The sequence below is a fragment of the Mangifera indica genome, chromosome 11, assembly GCF_011075055.1.
Source record: "Mangifera indica cultivar Alphonso chromosome 11, CATAS_Mindica_2.1, whole genome shotgun sequence".
In the NCBI taxonomy this organism is placed as follows: Eukaryota; Viridiplantae; Streptophyta; class Magnoliopsida; order Sapindales; family Anacardiaceae; genus Mangifera; species Mangifera indica.
Genome location: NC_058147.1, coordinates 5,273,784 through 5,292,991, shown reverse-complemented (window position 1 = coordinate 5,292,991; position 19,208 = coordinate 5,273,784). Strand labels below are relative to the sequence as shown.

Sequence of the window (19,208 nt, the reverse complement as noted above, 5' to 3'; positions counted from 1 at the left end):
ACATAACAAAGCAAGAAAAGAAAGGAGAGATCTGGCGCTTCCCAGGGGTGAAATTGGGCCGGGGTAATGGGATTGGCGGTATGGGTTGATTTGTAGTTTGGTTGGTCTTCTTTGGCAGCCCTGATTTTCTTTTGTTTTCCTTTTTCTTTTCGTCCAAACGGAAAGCTGATTTTTCAGACGGAATGATTTACCGGAGAACTGGATTTGGCGGAACGAAACCACGTAGTTTTATATATTTCTTGATGCTGATACTGCTAATTAGTTACAACTTACGGGTTGATCCAACTAAAGCTAGATTTGAGTTGATTCAATTTTGAATAAGATAAAACATGTTTTTATCTTGATTTTAGGTGAGCTCGACTCATTTTCATCTTGGGCTCATCGAACATGAAGAAATATCAATTTGTGTTCAAGTTGTTTTACGATTTAAGAGTTTATGGTTAGTTCGCTCTTAGTCCGAGTTTTTGTAATGACTGGACTTGTCTTTATTTCACATGAGATATTCGGCTAAACTCTCCTAAGTAATGGCATTTCTTCTAATTCTTTTTTAATGATGCGAGTCATGCTCGACTCAGCCATTGTTTAGATTTAAACTCAGGTTAGGTTTTTTTACTACTCTGCAATTTGTATTTGGATTTGTGTTTGTTTATTTTATGTTTGTATTTAAACTTATTTTAAATTTGAATAAGTTTACTTCTAATCCAATCTTTATTGTGCCCACTACAATTTGGTATTATTGTTTCTCATATATGGCTATTTTCACAGAGACGAAAATTGATCAGCTTAATTCCAAAAAAAAAAAAAAAGTACTTATGCTTTAAAGTAAAATTCTTTGTATAAAGATATTTCGACAGTTACATGGAATTAAAATATAGTAATACACTCTCAATATCTGCTTAAATAGTGGCAAACATTTGATATACGGAAATCCCCGTTTTAACAGTTGCTAAGAGCACCAAATTTAGAACGGCCAACACATGCATCATTAGCTTCACCAACACTGAGGAAAATATTCCCTTTCCCAATTCTGTCGACAAATTTGGCTAATTTCAGCTTGTGTAGTACTTGCCATCTTGGACAGGCCATTGCTAACTGCAAAACCCACAAGCATATACATATATATATACATGTATAATTTAGTTTTACAATCTCGAAATTTTATTAGTCAGAGGCTCAGGCTCACAGCGATCTTACATCTATGCCATGTGAAGCCAAATCTTTATGCAGTTCTTCCAGTGCAAGAATCCCTGAAGTGTCGATGTTCATCATATCTGTGTATCAGAAATCAATTCAATCAGTAAGAATATCATTGAATCAGGAGCCAAAATGTTCTGCAAGATAATTGAACTTACTGGACATGTCTAGAATTACTACTTGGACAGTTTTCTTTCTGGGTTCTTGTAAGTCATCCTCTTCTTCTGTTACCCATTTGGTAATCCTACAGTTAATAAAAATAAAATTATCATTAATGGGTAGGAGTCAAATTAAGATTGTAGCTCTTCTTTCTCTAGCTTATGCACATGTATAGATACTTACCTTTCTCTTATGAAGTTTGCATTAGCAAAGCAAAGCAAGGCAGAGTTGATGCGGATAGTCAAAATGCCTGGAGTTTCAATGGCCATGGGAAATTGACTCATCTCGCAAAAGGTGTCTGTCCTTGGAAGTCTGCCTAATAGTTGTACGCTGGGTCTAATGGCATTCAGCAAGAGCTTTGCAAATGAGATGCTCACCTGTATTTTACAATTAAACATAGCAAATAAGTCTCCCTAATATTTGTACTTACTGGAGTGAAAGTTAAAATAGGTAAATTTTAAAACAGGTAAATTATAATTACCGCAACTAGAAGGCCAATTTCAACTGATGCAAACAAAACCCCAAGAAAAGCTCCAACGCAAGCAATGAAGTCTAGTTTGTCAACCTTAAAAATATAGTAAGCTTCAGGCAGGTCAATTAGTCCCGGAAGAGCAGATAGAATGATTGAAGCAAGAATGGCAATAGGCGTGTAGTACAAGAGCTTTGTAAACAATATCAGTGAAAATAGCACAGTAATGGCCATCACTATATTTGACACCACAGTTTGACACCCTGCACTGAAATTTACAGCTGTTCGGGAAAAGGATCCTGCAGAATATGTCAGATAGAAGTCAAAATTATGATATGAATTGTTTTTTATTCTTAGTTTGAAATGGGTCAAGTAACAAGGCAGCTCACCAGTTGCCACATAGCATGAAGTTAAAGATCCTGCAAGGTTCATGAAGCCCATAGCTACCATTTCCTTGTTCCCATCAAGGTGGTAGCCTTTTATGGAAGCAAAAGACCGGCCAACAGCAACGGCTTCCTGAAATTAATATTTCAGTTTGTAGTAAGAAACATATAAAAAGAAATGGAAAAATTAGGAAAAGAAAAAGTTTAACAATGGAGACTTACAGTGAGAGCAGTAACAGCAGAAATTAGTCCAATTTTGGCAGCTTGTCCAAGATGGGGTCCTTGGAATTGCAATTGATGGGCTGTACTCGGATTAAGGCCTCCTTTAATGTGTTTTACAATCTGAACTCCATGCTTATCGGCTCTTGTCATATACACAATGAAAGTGGATAATATAACTGATAGAAGAGGAGCAATTGCTGGAAACCAGAAGAGCTTTTTATTTCTTCTACCCTGAAATTAGAACAGTTTTATCAAAGCTTAAAAGACAAGGTAATTTAGCTGAAGAAAATTAAAACATAACTGAAGAATTTAATCACTTACAATGAACCTGGCAAATAGGAGGAAGACAAGAAATGAACAACCGAAGACAAAATTCAGAGGATACCACTGCCAACCATAAAGCACAGGGAAGGGACGCGATTGTCAAGTTGTGAGAACCAACAAATAATAGAAATAGACTAACAAACAAAGACCTGCTCAAGATTCCTGAATGAAGACTTGATCATTAGTGATTTTCAACATATTTGTCCCCAGTAAATTATTCGTTCTGCTTTAATTAAGAAAGATAAAGCCTTTAAACTTTTTCTTCTTTTTTAGAAAGTTTAGAGATGAATGGAACTTACCGAATTGTGAAGTGATGTAAAAACAGATCCCAGGACAGAGATCACATCAGTTTTGGTGGTGAAATGACTGATGCCAAGTAATCCCTTCAATTGCTGAAGGCCAATAACAATGGCTGCACCAGCCATAAATCCAACAATGGCAGCATGTGAAAGAAAATCCACCAGAAACCCCAACCTGCAGAATATATGTATCAGTAAGAGTAATTTGTTAGAGATGAAAGTCATTTAGAAAGACAAAGGACATACCTAAACAACCCAAATATAGATTGGAAGAGACCGGCAAAGAAAGTGACAGTAAAAACAAGCTTCCTGTAGGCGATAGGATCAGCTGCAACATCTACTACTGGCTGAATCATGGAGGATAGGAGCATTGAAACCACAGCTACTGGTCCGATGGCTATCTCTCTTGAACTCCCCATTAGTGCATAAATCAGAGGGGGGACAACACTTGTATCTAATGCACAAAACAACTCAAAGCAAAGAGTCAAAAATTCATATCAGAGAATGATTCTTAAATTCATATGTTGCTTATAAGTTACGTACATAGACCATACTGAGGGTCCAGTTTTGCTAAATTAGCATAACCAATACTCTGCAAAAGATTTTTGAAACATTCATAAGAAACTGATATAAAGTGTCATTTATATAATTACTGAGCTCAAGAAACGAACACAGAAGGCAATGAAATTAGCAACCTGAGGAATGCTTAAGCTAGCAAGAGTTAAGCCTGCCATCAAATCATGTTTAAACTTTGAGACGCTGTAAATCCTTCCCCATTTAAGAATTGGAAATAGGCTTTGCAAGACTAGAAAAGAACGGCTAGACCAAGGTTGTTTTGAATTTGATGAAGAGAGTTTTCCAGGAAAGAAAATTTCTCTTATGGAACCTATGAGCTCATGCCATAAGCCTGGAGGATCTGGTGAATTAAGCAACCAGTATGCCCTCTCTGCCCGACTGGAATTCTCCAAGTCCGGTTGCCGCTGCTGCTGCTCCTCCACTGAGGTTTCAGTAGGCAATGAACCCATATTAGTTATGTTGTTTGAAGTGTTTTAGTGGACTCCTTGAACGATAGTATTTATCTTTAATGTTAGATACCTGTCAAAGATAGGATAAGTTGGCAAAAGAGTGAAAATGCTTGAACAATTAAGATCTACCTTCAAAATTAATCATACTCATCAGTGGGATGATGTGGACTGCCTGTCTTTTTCAAGTCCAAATTAGTAAGTTTGACCCAACTTATTCACAGGAATAAAACACATCTTCTGCACAAATACCACCATCATCTTTTCACAAGAAAGAGTAACTCTTGTTCGGCATAACTGAGCCTTGGGCATCCGATTTATAGCTTTCTTAACTATATATCCACGGGCTTAAAGATAGATATTATGATAAGTTTGCAATAGTTATAACATCCACTCAACACATACATCCGATCTATAGTACAAATTATTCTTCCTCTGCCATTGATAATATTTTGAGTCCTAAATAATCAACACATACATCTCCTATCGAAGAGGACTCTAACTCCAAACTTCCCTCTTTCGTCATGGATGGACATGTGTTGTGTTATCAATTTTCACCTACACAGACTAGCAAAATAAGTAAGTTCGTGAGCAAAACAGGATTTTTGGAGTTGAGCAATTTACCATTTTGCAAACTAGTGTAAATAGGTTTTCTGAAATATTGGAGACTAAAAAAATAATAATGCTCTAAATCAAGGTAAAGCAAATACCAATTCGAATAAACTACGACAGGTTTCTTTCATCCCCCAATGCAAACATGTCGCATCTAATCTAATTTCTTGCAGAAGTGAAATGACATGATAGAGCGCGGCACAAAGCATATATAACAATGATTTTGCTAGCTATAAAGAATCTTTTTCATAAAGATCTTACAATCTTTCCGTAGCACTCATTCTAGCTAATAGCCAAAGGAAGTTTTAAAGAGTACAATTGTTATACTATAGTCCATACCCATGGAACATATACACGAGAAACGATCGTTTATAGTAGTCACAACCATGCCTCGTCTAGCAATAATAAATATCCTTCACTTAGAGAATATAGTTGACATTTAGCATTTATTTCATATCATCTGCCCATCATGAAAATCAATAATTTTTTTCCTTATCAACTTTGATCAGGATCTTGCCCCTTATTTATCATATTATTTGAATTTGGATTTTGAATATATCCAATAGGATTATAATCACACTCTTTCATCTTTTAAATAAAGAATATTATTAAAAAAAAAGGAGAAAAACAAAGAAGAGAAATTTATAGGAGTCAAGATAAACTTATTCTCGATGCCTAAGATTAAATACGTTGTATCCTAAATTAAGGAAGTTTCCATAAAATTTAACAATTCCCTCTAAGACTCTTGTTCTTAGTTAAGCCCTTTCCAAAACACTTTTTTGTAATCTTTACACCTATAAACTTTGTTGAAAAATTCTTCTCGAACTACCAAATTATAATTGTAGATATAGACTCTCGAACAGTAGGACAAATTATAATAAAATATTATTTTATATCTAACTCATCACTAACTTTTGTTTTATATTGTAATAGATATCATGATTTATTAACATATTCTCAATAAAGAAATTGTAGCATATTTTGCACAAAAATATGAATCAAGTATGACAAGAAATCTTATGAACACTAAGTTATTATCTTCAGAAATAAATGATTAAGTGGGCTCGTGTCCCTTATTTCTACAGTTAAAACCAATCATTTACTATGAGTTTGCTAAGGCTTAGATATCAGGAACTGTGAGATCCTCTGGATTTTCATACTTATCGTATATGCTATATTTAAGGCATTAATGTCACCTCTAATTGAATGTGTGATGAGAGCCACATACTTTGCTATCCGGACGAGTGATGCCTTGAATGGAGTAATGTCATTTTCAAAACCAAAATGCTTACAGTAAGTCTTCAGATTATTACGAAGTCCCCCACCTTCCTTTCCTGGATTCACACTTGTTTAATTAAATAAATATACTAGAAAAAGCTTAAGTGAATTCGGTGGCGAAAGAATTTAGATATACTCAACACGAGTAATTTAATAGTTATTTGCATACCCTTTGAACCCTAAAAGCAAAACATTTAGAGACCTTTTACAAAAGTCCAGATGCAAAGCGATTTTTTCCATTAGTCACCAACACCAACTCATTGCCATGATATTTGTTTTGTTTCCGTTTTTGGCCTTATATCTTTTCTCTAAGAGAAACTGCATCCAACAATATTTTCAGATATGTTTCTTCTATATTTGATAATAAGGTAGACTCTTTTATTATCCCATCGCTCATCTATATTAATTTAATATTGTTGAATTAATGTTCTTTTACAAACTCATCCATTTGTTCTGTGAATATTAGTTTGTATGAAATTTTAGTGTGTATATATATATATATAACAGTACTTGTAAGTAAAATTTTCCTTTTTCTCTTGGGATTTAGCCTAATATTTATAGTAGAAAGAGTTGCTTCCTGATTTATTTTGTTTATTGGTTGAATTAATCCTTTTGCCTTGGAAGAAATGCTGAAACTTAATCAAATATTGACCCACCATCAACTTATTGTTTGGTACTTTGATTTCTCTAGTTTAGCTGAATCAAATATGGACTTTGATTTATTTTTGTATATTCGATTTGATACTGACTAAACTCCTACCCACAACTAGTACTGAAATCTGTATTTACTCTTTCAACCTATCACTCATTTTTTTAGGGATAAAGGAATTGAAGGCGGTTCAGGTCCAGTGACCAAAATCACATTGAAAGCTAATGGGGCCATCTTTATTGATATTACTTCATTAACCACAATTCTACTATGAGCTGATAAAAATTTTCTAAAAGCTGAATAAGGTAGCTGATCTTTTTCCTTTTCACCAAACTGCTATTGGCTTCAGAGAAGTTTTCTTTGTTTTACTACTAAGCTTCTTGTCCAAGCTTTTCTCCCAAGTTGCTGTAAAATCTTCTGGCTACAATTTCTTCGCAACCACCCATTAATAAGTGGTAAAGATAAAGAGAATACAATCGTAAGATGTAATCACATTTTAGCGAAAGAGACTTGCAATAAAGAAATTCCTACACATTTTGTTCATTACTAAATTTAAACATTAGTAGCCAGCCACTGATCTTCTGATTCTCCTTGTGTCAAGAGACTCCGGCCAATCTGCACTTTGATTGAAGCTCATGAAAGTAGTCGATTTTGTGAAAAAAGCAGCACAAAATGATGTGTATGGTTATATATGTATAGAATTTGCAGGTCTACGCACTAATATAATATCTGACCGAATATATATATGTGTGGTGGAGGTTGGCATGGAGGGGTTTGTGGGATGGTCCCCTTTGTTCAATGTCCTATCAATAAAACAAAAAAAAGGACCATAAATATATTTGGTTCTCTTATCATCATCACCATCATCCTAGTGCTCTTCCATCTAAACACCGACCCACTTAATTTGATTCCAAATTCTTGTCCATGGAAAACTCTCTCTTTGTCCCTCATTGATTGCCACATTCCTTGCGTAGCATATGTCCCTTATAAGTTGAAAGCGGCTATCTCTTTTTCTTTTTCTCACCTCAAAAGTCTCTACCGCTGCTAGGGCAGAACATATCTGGTTAAAACAACTGTACGTATGTATATTTACGCTAACTTTGAGTGAAAACATAGCCAACACAGTAACTTTTTTTTTTTTTTTAATTGAAAGGCAGTGGGCAAAGTCTTCCAAATCTTTCAGGACGTTTAGTGGTTAAAGGGTGATTTGTTTGAATATATTTAGAATAAGAATTTTCCTACCTTACCTTATTTTGCATATTATTTATTATTTGATTATTATACGTTTTCTTATGTAAGACATTACTCATGTACAAATTCATACATATATCAATGCACGTAAAAATATACAAAAGTTTTATTCTATTCAATTATGCACGTGTGCTATCAGAGCCTTAATATCCTTTTGCCCCCTACTAGGTTAAAACATAAGTTATTTCCCCCTCGATACTAGGGTCTTCAATTTTTTTTTTGTAGTTGTCAACCCTTAGATTTGAGAAATCTGACTTTGCCCCCATACAAAGGAAGACTCTCTCCCCAGCCTCTTTGGTCATTTTCTGGTTACTGTTATCTCAGTTTTCGGCCACCAACACGGGCTTTGTGGGTATCTTTTTTGTCGGTTCTCTCATTCTGGTGTTGTTCTCCCAATTTTTGTTATCGATTACTGTTTTCCCAGTTGTTTTTATTTCCTTCCGATTGTTCTTGTAATTTTTGGTGACCCGGGTGAATTAGAGGGTTCCCTCTCTCCAGTAATTTGATTCCAGCAATGGATGACTCTCCACTCTGTTTTAGACGAGTTTCCTAGTAGACGAGTTTTTATTTTCGGATGCCAAGTTTTGGTACTCTCTTTCACTGTTTTTTTCTAGTGACTAACGGCTCTTTCTGATGCCCTTGAATCTCCGACGGCTTCTGAACCTGTGAGTAGTTTTGGCTTTACGTTCGAGACTCTGACAATTTCTGAAGCCATTGTCGGCTAATATTGGGTTGTTGGGTTGTGCTGCATAATTTTGTGTTTGCTACTGGATTAGTGGATTGTATGGGATTGCCTTTGGTCTACTATTTGATTTATTGTTGAACACATTGGATTACTGGTTATGTTGGGCCTAAATTACCATCAGTATAACTCTTTAACAGTATGAACTTTATTATTTAGGTTCAAGAAATGTCTGGTTTTCTTCAATATAAAAAATTATAATGTTATGTTTTTCATGATATACCTTGAACAATCAAACAATAAGACGTAGACATCCAATTATTGTTAAAATAACGTGAAAATATATTGATTAAATCTTTAATTGTTTAATAAAAAATTGGTGAATGTGTAGTTTAGAAAGGATGCTTACAGGTCACTTAAATCACCAAGATTCAACAAATAAACCAATTATATACATCATTATCAACCAGCATCATGCAAATCATATCACCCATAAAGATTTTAACATAATGTAACCCAGATCATATGATAAGAGAGGGTTGTTTTCCCTTGTAAACAGGGAAATGTTTGAGTCAAATTAACTCGAATTTGCTTTTCAACTTGACTAGAATGAGTTCAAAATAAACTTGATTTAGTTAAATTCGAACCTAAACAATTTGACATTGTAGGGCTAAAACTTTTACCTACATCCTGTTTTACTGATGTATAAGTGATGCATTTAATCCTTGTTCGAATGGTTTGTCGTTAAATCTTCATTTATCTAATCCCGAATAAAGTGCATCCATATGACCCTCCCTAGTCACTAACCCATTTACAAATTCAACTAATTAAACCTCAATTCTTGAATGTTACAATTAACAAAGTTTATAAATTCGGTCCAGTTAGTGAATTTCAGTCCAAAACGGATTTTTCATTTTCAGGTGTTATTGGAATAATATTAATCCATGAAACCAGACGTCCAATGAGGAACGAAGAAGAATGGAAAAATATTAATTTGCAGCCCATTGAAAATGAAGGGAAAAATTATAAAATAAAAATATTCTACCTGCCTTTTTCCATATAACTAGGCCATTGAGCATTATATAATATAAGGTAAAATTTGTCAAACACATAATATTACTCCTGTAGTAAATTAATCATCCATTAATTTACGTGACTTTTGCGTATATTTTTTTCGTTATTGCAGTTTCGCTTTTGCGTATACGAAATGCAACTAGTTGACTTTGTAGTCGGTATTTATTGACTCTAAGAAATTGTTGAAGTGTCATTTTGTAATGTCTTTCTTGCTCAACCAATAAGCAATATTAATAATTAATGTGACCAAGAGCAAAGGGAAATGGTTTGCCGGAAACAGATGATATTAAGGAAGAGTTGACAAAAGAGGTGATCAACAATGGAGATTACCATCTGACTGATATTCAATGGATAAGATCAATTCCCAATTCTTTTACTAATATATATATATATATATGTTTCTAGATAATTTTCGTTATTAATAAATTTTGATAATTGTTGTAAGTCTTGTTCAAGCACTGAAGAGGCTGCTTCGCTCACCCCGCAGCTCCAATGGTTATTCTTTAATTTTGCAGCTTATATCATGTAAATTAAATTCATGAGCTAAACACTTGCAGCTAGAGTCATCCCACATCAGGAAATTCTTTAATCAAAACACAGAATGCATTACTTGGTCTACTCTTCCCAAACTATTTTATCTTCCTATTTTATCTTACTATGGTTGTTGTAGTATTGTTTTAAAAAAAAAAGGCCAAAGAACTTATTAGTATCCGAGGTTTAGTGAATTCTAAAATTTTTATCAGTTAAGTTTCAAAAACTTAAATACCCACTTATAAGTTATTAAAATTAATAAAATCTATTAATTGTAAAGATAAAATTTGCTATTTAATTAATGATATCAAATAAAATAATTTTTTTTTCATAAACTTTAAAAATTAATAATTTCCTCTTATAATTAAATTTAAAAAAATTACATTTTCTCTTTAGGATTTTCATTTTTCTATAACAATATTCCAACGAACGATTGCCTTCTATAATAATCTCCCAATGATATTTCTCTATTTTAGTCGCATCTGTCCTTCCCAACCATCTTCTCTTAGTGTTGTCTAAGACGACGACGATTTGTCTTTATCTCTGATAAAAGCGAACCATTTTCGTCAGAGAAATGGAATTTTGTTGGAGAGAGAAAGCCGCAATGGAAATAGCTTATTGTATTAATGTTTCTCAAACCTAATAGAGGTGATAATATAATTTTTTATTGTTTAATCTTAAAAAAATTGTTAGATGTTAAACTTTAAAGAGAGAAATAAGATAAATTTTTATTTTTTAATATAATTAGTTAAATACTAATTTTATAAATTAATAAATTTTATTAATTTTAATAATTTATAAATAAATATTTAAATTTTTAAAATTTAAGATATAAGAATTAAAAATAATCGGGAATAAGTCCTTTCACCTAAAAAATAATATAAAATAGCAGTCTCTTTAGACCAGTAATTTTCAAAGGGTCTCCTTGTTTCCCTGTCTTCAATTCGATCACGAAGCCATGATCCTGACTACCCTTATCATATTGAATGTACAAAAATACAAAAAAAAAAAAAAAACACACACAGAATTTTTAATAAAAGAATTTTTCCAAAATTTGAAAGGTATAATATAAATTTCCGATTAAATATAATTTTAGCTAAGAATACGATTCTATTTTTTTCGTCCATCATAAAGATTTCGATTGGATAAATTATTGGTGGCAAATTCCAATTAAATTGTCAAACTTGGAAACTGTTGGTCGTAAAGAACGGCATCTGGCCTTAAACGAGTCCACATTCACCATGAGATAAAAGACACACAACAGTGGCGGGTCCACGAGGAAGAAAAGTAAACGAACTTCAACGACTAAACTAAACTTACAGAGTCTAAAACTGAAGTTGTTTGACAGCCATTGATGACTGATCTGAGCTCACAGTTTCACATAAATTCCAAAACGTGGAGACCCAGCGTTTCCGCCAATCTCGACTTCCTTCTCCGACTAAACTCTCCACCTATTCATCTTTATCTTTATGCGGCTATTCGATAATTCAACTTTTAATATTATAATTTTTTTTTTTTGCATTAAGATTGTCGTTGGAAATATAATTTTATCTTATTGTCAAAGGCTAAAAAGTCTTCTGGGTTCAGTGCTTTTTTAAGTTATTTCTTTCATCAGGCTTGGTATTTATATCCAGTATTTAATATATAGATTCTGGCGTGACGTTAAAAGATGAAAATTTTAATGTTAACTAAATTTATATAGGTTTAGCCGACAAAGAGTTAAGAAGGTGGTAAAGTTTGGTCTTGGTTCATTGAACCTGCCCGGGATTTGGGTTGTTGCCAGTATTCTTGTTATTCAACAAAACCATAAAAGAAATATGAGGACCGTCGAGTTTGGGGGAGCCAGAAGAAAAGGTGAAAAGTGATTTTATTTGGGGTTTACTGTAAGGGATTTGATTATTGTGTACATAAAGACTTTCTTTTTGTGTTTTTTTTTTTTTGATTGTTTATTGTTGTTCTTGTTTCTTCTTATAAAGTTACAGGTGGCTTGAGAGAGAAAGTGATTTTTGGGAGGCAAAGACTTTTTTTGGGCTGTGGGGTTTTGGTCTTATGATCCACTATCAATGGCTTTGGTGAGAAGCATATGAAGGAGGAGAGGTGAGTTAGATAGACTTTATTGCTTAACTTTATTCTCTCCTCAAATGATGCAATTTGAAACTATATTTCAATTTAACTTTGGTTGTTTTTGGTTCACCCACATGTAATCATCAGTATTTGATTTTATGCTTGTAGTTTGATTGAACCACTAAGAGTTAGAAAGGTTATACTTTTTTTTATGTATTGAAACGATTTTTTGATAGATGGAATCTAGTATGTACTTGTGGTGGTGGATTGAATTTTAAGTTATTAAAAAAGATAGGGCTGTTTGGTTTTAATCAATTTGGTTCTTCAGGTTTCTAAAGGACATCATTGATGCTTCAACTTTTAATCGTTTTTCGGGTATAGAATATTTTATTAATGACTTAATAGTAAAAGCAGCCAAATGCTTTGATGCTCTTTCTTTTTTATCTTGAAGGAAAATACAAAGTTCCATACTAAATGCAGCAGAAGAATAATAATGCTAAACAAACAAACAACTCAACTCTATCAAATGTTATCTAAGACTACCATCTTTTGAATGTTGAAACTGGGTATTTTGTTGCTCTTACGTATTCATCAGATCTTTATAAGACATGAAACATGTTTGATATTTCATACAAATACACCAGTTTGAACTAAAAGAACGAATCCTTCGATGTCTGGTGGTTCTGGACGGAAGCGCTGTTTTAGTTCACCGAAGTTACAATAATAATACTTAGCAATCTGCAGTTCTCACCTTCGTATTTTAGATTGCAAATTCTTTTAGGCAGTTGCATTATCGATACCGGGTATACAGTTTTATTTTCATTTTCTGACACTTAACAAACTATGCAAGTTATCAGGGGGAAAACTCAAAGGAAAAGAGGCTCACCGAAGAGTGAAAGGTTAGTGTGTGCTTCTGGTTTTCTTGCCACTGTTGTCGCCTGTGCGATCAACTCAACACGTTCTGAGACTGAATATTTTATTAGGTATGAACAATTATGGTGTAGATGAACTTCGGCTGCTAACTCAGTCAATTGTTGTTGAATAATCTCTTGCGTCACTTCATTGAAATTTTAAATTTTCTTCCACTTTGTCTATAATATAATGTATGTGACCAATATAGGATCTAGATTCGTAACTTACTTTGCTAATTTAGTATAATACCTCTTAACTTGTAAAGTTTGACCTAATAACCTTTCAGAACCTATATAAGCATCGTCTGTAAGACTCCATTCAAATCAAGAGGGATCTGCACATTAGGTCCTTAAGCTTCCTATCACTTTGTTGTGGTTAGCTTCGTTTTCTTTCACCATCAGTAGTTCCTCAGCGTTGTTATTTCGGTAAATTTCTGAAAGCATTAGGAATATCTATTTATCAAAGCTTTTAAGTTAATAAGATTTGTTGTCAAATAATTATTGTTTCCTTGACTAAATGTACATTCGCTGCCTTAGTTTTCAGATGATGACTAGATTTTTTCTTGCATTGCAGTTGCCATTGAATTAGTACTCCTAATTTTCCATGGATCCTTCAACCGGAGAGGTTGAAACAAAAGAGATTGATATTAAAAGTGAGTTATCTTCTCAACGTTACTCTCAACGATACTCACAAAATGAGCCTTATGTGCACAAGGTGGGGATTCCCCCTAAACAAAATCTATTCAAGGAATTCAAAACAACTGTTAAAGAAACATTTTTAGCTGATGATCCGCTGCGTCACTTCAAGAATCAACCAAGGTCGCGTAAGTTCATCCTTGGCATCCAGGCCATCTTCCCCATTCTTAAATGGGCAAGGAATTATAATTTATCTAAATTTAAAGGGGATGTCATTGCCGGTCTGACCATTGCAAGTCTCTGCATTCCTCAGGTAAGGTTACCATTCAGCAAAAATGTAACTGAAAGAATGGAAAAGTCATGCTGTTTTTCACACCTAAACAATTCTAATAATAATTTACTTTTCTGGATACATAGGATATTGGGTATGCAAAGCTAGCGAACTTGGATCCACAATACGGGCTGTGTAAGTTTGCATTACTTATCAATTATATGGCCGGAAAAGACATCCACCTTCAACGTTGCTTATATTATTATTTTACCTTCTGCAGACACCAGTTTTGTTCCACCTTTGGTTTATGCATTTATGGGTAGTTCAAGAGACATCGCCATAGGACCAGTTGCAGTGGTATCTCTCCTGTTGGGGACTCTGCTTCAGGGTGAAATTAATTATAAAACAAATATGGCAGAGTATCGGCGTCTTGCTTTCACTGCCACATTTTTTGCAGGAATTACACAAGCTGCCCTTGGAATTTTCAGGTATTAGGACCTTCTCTGGTGTAGCTTTAAGAAGAAACCCTATGGAGTGTTTGTATATCCTACTTTATTTTCATTATTTTATCCAACATCAAATGTCCTTTTTAGGTTTAAAGTTTTAGAATGTAATATTGATTTGGTGTTTTGATGGATTGTTATAATTACTAGGTTGGGTTTCCTGATTGACTTCCTATCTCATGCTGCTGTCGTGGGTTTTATGGGTGGAGCTGCAATAACCATTGCTCTCCAACAGCTTAAGGGTTTTCTGGGCATCAAAAACTTCACTAAGAAATCAGATATTGTCTCGGTGATGAGATCAGTGATCAAGTCAGCTCATCATGGAGTAAGCTCAATTCTTTATTTGCTTATGCTTTTCTTCAAATAGTTTTACCTATCCTTTTAACTAGAATGATAATCCATCTAGAAGAAACAAGATTCCTTGTGACCAAAGATAATGCTCCTATTGAATCTATGTTGCTAAATCTTAACAATAATATTTTGCAGTGGAACTGGCAGACCATCGTTATTGGAGCAAGCTTTCTAGGTTTCCTTTTTTTTGCAAAGTACATTGTAAGAATATTTAGTCCTTTCCTTTGAATTCCTTGATAACATAGGCTACCAATTGTTGTCGAATTCTTAATTTTAATTTATTTATTTTGATAAACAGGGAAAGAAGAACAAGAAATTTTTCTGGGTGCCAGCAATCGCCCCGTTAATCTCTGTAATTCTGTCAACATTTTTTGTATTCATAACCCGTGCAGATAAGGAAGGTGTTCAAATAGTAAGTATTTTTCTCCCTCACATCTTTGTAAGATTTTTTTTTCCTTTTAAAGTTTTGCTTTATAGTTATTGGAATTAGTTGCAAAGTTAGTAGAGATTTTAGAAGTAATATGGCATATATATTGTTTTGCTGATGTGTATATGCAGGTAAATCATATAGCAAAAGGAATCAACCCCTCATCTGTGAATCAAATATATTTCAGTGGTAAATATCTCCTTCAAGGTGTCAAAATTGGTGTGGTTGCTGGCATGATAGCACTGACGGTAAGATTATGTCACAATGTATAATTTCTACCTATCAAAGGATCATTAGTCGTGGTACCGAATTCCCCAACCCCACCTTTTCTGTTTTCTTTTGGTATATTTATCAGGAAGCTGTAGCAATCGGTAGAACTTTTGCTTCCATGAAGGACTATCAATTGGATGGAAACAAAGAAATGGTAGCACTAGGAGCAATGAACATTGTAGGTTCAATGACTTCGTGCTATGTGGCCACAGGTGAAAAGGAAGCACATATTGAACCACATGAATCTATCTATTCTTTAAAAGAAACAAATGATGCATGTGAATGATAATGCACAATCATATTTTACTAGTAATAAGAAAGAGATGAACTAATACATGGATGTCAAAGGAAGTTTCAGTGATGAATTTAAATTTATGAAAATTGTTAGTATTCTCTTATTAAGTTACCTGGTCATTCCTCGCAGGCTCATTTTCTCGATCAGCAGTAAACTACATGGCAGGCTGCCAGACTGCAGCCTCCAACATTGTCATGTCTTGTGTTGTATTTCTAACCTTAGAGTTCATCACCCCTCTTTTCAAGTATACTCCAAATGCAATTCTTTCTGCCATCATTATATCAGCTGTGCTTGGCCTAATTGACATTGAGGCAGCATGTTTGATATGGAAGGTAGACAAATTTGATTTTGTCGCCTGCATTGGAGCCTTCTTTGGAGTAGTTTTTGCCTCTGTTGAGATCGGCCTTTTAATTGCGGTAAAAATCTAAATACTATACTAGTTTATGCTAAATGTAAACTATGTTGTATTGAATAAAATTCACCGTGTATGTGGCTGCAGGTTTCCATATCCTTTGCTAAAATCCTCTTGCAAGTCACCAGGCCCCGGACAGCTCTTCTGGGAAAGATTCCTAGGACTGCTGTGTACCGAAACATCCAACAATATCCAAATGCAACCAAGGTTCCTGGTGTCATGATCGTCAGAGTTGATTCGGCAATTTACTTTTCGAACTCTAATTATGTTAAGGAGAGGTATAGATATTGCTTCTGTTTTTCTCTACCCTTAACAGTCTACATCTTCACATCAGTGACATTAAAAGAGCTAAATTGATCAATTTACTTCTGCAACCAAGCTATTAGTTGGCTTCCTAACGCTCAAAATGGACTTGTTTTTGTAGGATATTAAGATGGTTGACAGATGAAGAAGAACAAAATAAAGCAGTGGGTGAACATAAAATCCAATATTTGATAGTTGAAATGTCACGTAAGTAGTATAATTATCCACGGTAAGCCAGCAAATTATGTTGTCTATATTTCATTCATTTTTCATCATGCTTTCGATTTTTCAGCTGTTACTGACATAGACACCAGTGGTATCCATGCCTTGGAAGACTTATACAAGAGTCTACAAAAGAGAGACGTTGAGGTACTTATACTATATATTCCAATAAACAATAACATTTAGGTATGAAAATGGTGAAATAGGCTTACCAGAAAATTTGGCGTGCTGAGCAGCTTGTTTTGGCAAACCCGGGTCCAGTGGTGATTGACAAGCTTCACGTATCCCAGTTTGCAAACATGATCGGGGAGGACAAAATCTTCCTCACAGTTGCAGACGCAGTTTCATGGTGCTCTCCTAAAACACCAGTGGAAGAGGTTTGATGAAAACAACTGAAATAGCATTGGGAGAGAGGACGAGAGTGTAAAGTGGAGTGTGAATGCCAATAATGGATCAATGACGGAAATGTCCAAAGAATTCAATCCTAGTTAAATTTGTATATCAAGGAAGCTTGTTTTGAAGTGTAATTTATTCAGTTATGAGATTATCAAAATGTCGTTCGGAGAAAAAAGAACTGTTATTTGCTGGGAATGGGGGGTAATATTGGAAAGAAGGATAAAAAGTTGTCGATGAGGTAAGACGGCTGCACTTCACTAAAAAAGATACTTTTTGAAAGGAATGAATGTAGAGGAGAAGAGGGCTACATTCACTCTGTGGTTGATCCAAATCCATAAAATTTTTTTATTAAAAATAATAGTATTGATGCATGTAAAGAGACCAATGGTAAAGAGACCAATGGTAAAATTATGATTATTTATTTTGAGATTAAAAATAGGGATATATTTATATGTATTATTATATAATAAAATAATTTTAAATTAATAATAAAAATATATTTATTGACATGATAGCTATTATAAGTTTTAAATGTCTTTTATACTGACAATTATGAGATTAAAGAAAATTGTTATAAATGTTTACGTCAAAGAATTTATTCCTACTTAAAATTTATTATTTTTTTTAAAATCCAAATTCTCATCTATTAATCATTAATTTTATTAGTTTTAAAGATAAATTTAGAGGTGGGATACCTACCTCTAAATCTTGTCGAATCGTGGTCAATTCATCTATCAATAGTCTTAAGATCTATGTTTGGTCATCCATCGATTTGTTGTATTGTCATCTTTCTTTGCTTAAGGTCATCAATAGTAGGTAAAGAGGATGAGATAATGAGGGTTTTGTTTGGCTCTAGTTGTCGGAGAAGCAAAGGAAGAAATTGCAAACCCTAACAGGGAGAAATATAACTTTTTAAACTTTTAGATAGGAGAAAAATTGTTATTTTTTGGGATTTAGAGAAAAAAATAAAATTTTAAAATTAATAAATTTCTTAACTGTAATAGTTGATAATTGGATATTTAAGTTTTTGAAAAATAATTACTAAAAATTTGAAAAAAAGAGTAAACTTTAGGTAAGAATAAATCCTTTGGCCAAATTTTAAAATATCCATTTAAAATAATATTTTATATAAATTCTAATGATATATTGTTATCTTTTGTTTTATCTAAAATATTTATTTATTTAACAAAGATATGGTAAAAGTTACCCCAATAAATTTGAATCCTAAAAATTTAAGAATAATAAATTTCAAATTTGAGATTGAGCGTAAGGGGTGTAAACAAAGACCTCAAAAGGTGATCACCCATATTAAGAATGAGAAATGTGTTTTAGTAATGGATGAATTATTTTTCTTTCTTATAAATAATATAACTATATAAGGCCAAAAGACTTATTCCCACCCAAAGTTTAACGTATTTTCAAACACATATTTATAGGATTTTAAAAACTCAAATATCTATTTATCTCTAAATTTTTGTTAAAATTGTCAGTTAAATATAAGAGTAAAACTGTCGTTTTAATAATATTATTAAAAAATATATTATTTTATCACATCTTCTCTCTTATATTTTAATTTCTTTTTTTGAAAAGTCATAATTTCTCTCTCAAACTTATGTTTTTTTTCTTTCACCTCTTTGGGCACCATCTCTGTCTCCAATAGTGGCCTCTTTTCACCCTAAACGTTTGCTTTCAAATCTTAAACCATTCTCGTCATCGTTGAATCCATATAATCGTCTAGATGACGCTTTGTCTAGACAATAAAGACATTATTTGTGGTTTTGTCCTTTGTCATTGCGGGTGAAAGAGTCATCAAGAGAGAGCAATATCAAGAGAGAAACGTCGGAAGGGGAGGCTGTCATTCACTGGATTAGTTAGCCAAATTTGTTTTCCAAATCTTATAGGACAAAAATGAATTTTTCAAAACTTAATCCTGAGAATATTGTCAGTTTTTTAAACCAAAGAAAGAAAATAAGATATAATTTTATTTATTTTAATATT

General features: G+C 33.4%; 2 protein-coding genes across 11 annotated transcripts; one reads left to right on the top strand and one right to left on the bottom strand.

The window, feature by feature from the left end:
- Positions 1–810: 810 nt before the first annotated feature.
- Positions 811–4,125, bottom strand: LOC123229046 (low affinity sulfate transporter 3). Of its 2 annotated transcripts, none has more exons than XM_044654612.1 (12): positions 3,746–4,125; positions 3,594–3,642; positions 3,297–3,504; positions 3,051–3,225; positions 2,749–2,814; positions 2,428–2,658; positions 2,212–2,338; positions 1,919–2,121; positions 1,537–1,730; positions 1,353–1,438; positions 1,195–1,271; positions 811–1,092 (listed from the first exon to the last, which is right to left on the bottom strand). In XM_044654612.1, the coding sequence occupies exons 1-12, from the start codon at positions 4,073–4,075 to the stop codon at positions 937–939; spliced, it is 1,902 nt and encodes a 633-aa protein (XP_044510547.1). In that variant the 5' UTR covers positions 4,076–4,125; the 3' UTR covers positions 811–936. The 2 variants fall into 2 exon arrangements, with proteins under 2 accessions (XP_044510547.1, XP_044510546.1); XM_044654611.1 differs by having other exon boundaries at positions 1,835–2,121; positions 3,746–4,122.
- Positions 4,126–11,465: 7,340 nt separating this feature from the next.
- On the top strand, positions 11,466–17,587 carry LOC123229557 (sulfate transporter 1.3-like). Of its 9 annotated transcripts, XM_044655457.1 has the most exons (17): positions 11,466–12,003; positions 12,126–12,246; positions 13,071–13,196; positions 13,412–13,550; positions 13,699–14,073; positions 14,178–14,226; positions 14,312–14,519; positions 14,685–14,859; positions 15,021–15,086; positions 15,184–15,297; positions 15,444–15,560; positions 15,668–15,794; positions 16,007–16,293; positions 16,377–16,567; positions 16,714–16,799; positions 16,885–16,961; positions 17,051–17,587. In XM_044655457.1, exons 5-17 carry the CDS (start codon positions 13,729–13,731, stop codon positions 17,195–17,197), a joined length of 1,989 nt encoding a protein of 662 aa, XP_044511392.1. In that variant the 5' UTR covers positions 11,466–12,003; positions 12,126–12,246; positions 13,071–13,196; positions 13,412–13,550; positions 13,699–13,728; the 3' UTR covers positions 17,198–17,587. The 9 variants fall into 9 exon arrangements, with proteins under 9 accessions (XP_044511392.1, XP_044511393.1, XP_044511394.1 ...); XM_044655458.1 differs by lacking the exon at positions 13,412–13,550 and having other exon boundaries at positions 13,071–13,112; XM_044655459.1 differs by lacking the exon at positions 13,412–13,550 and having other exon boundaries at positions 13,064–13,112.
- The last annotated feature ends 1,621 nt before the right edge of the window (positions 17,588–19,208 follow it).

What these genes read in the sequence shown, in the direction of transcription:
- LOC123229046 (XM_044654611.1), bottom strand. Translation starts at nt 4,075, where the DNA reads ATGGGTTCATTGCCTACTGAAACCTCAGTGGAGGAGCAGCAGCAGCGG. An exon ending in CTAGCTTAAGCATTCCTCAG is followed by an intron (nt 3,643 to 3,745) that starts GTTGCTAATTTC and finishes AATCTTTTGCAG; the next exon opens with AGTATTGGTTATGCTAATTT. An exon ending in CTGCTGTTACTGCTCTCACT is followed by an intron (nt 2,339 to 2,427) that starts GTAAGTCTCCAT and finishes TATTAATTTCAG; the next exon opens with GAAGCCGTTGCTGTTGGCCG.
- LOC123229557 (XM_044655461.1), top strand. Translation starts at nt 13,729, where the DNA reads ATGGATCCTTCAACCGGAGAGGTTGAAACAAAAGAGATTGATATTAAA. An exon ending in CAAGTCTCTGCATTCCTCAG is followed by an intron (nt 14,074 to 14,177) that starts GTAAGGTTACCA and finishes CTGGATACATAG; the next exon opens with GATATTGGGTATGCAAAGCT. An exon ending in TTCGTGCTATGTGGCCACAG is followed by an intron (nt 15,795 to 16,006) that starts GTGAAAAGGAAG and finishes CATTCCTCGCAG; the next exon opens with GCTCATTTTCTCGATCAGCA.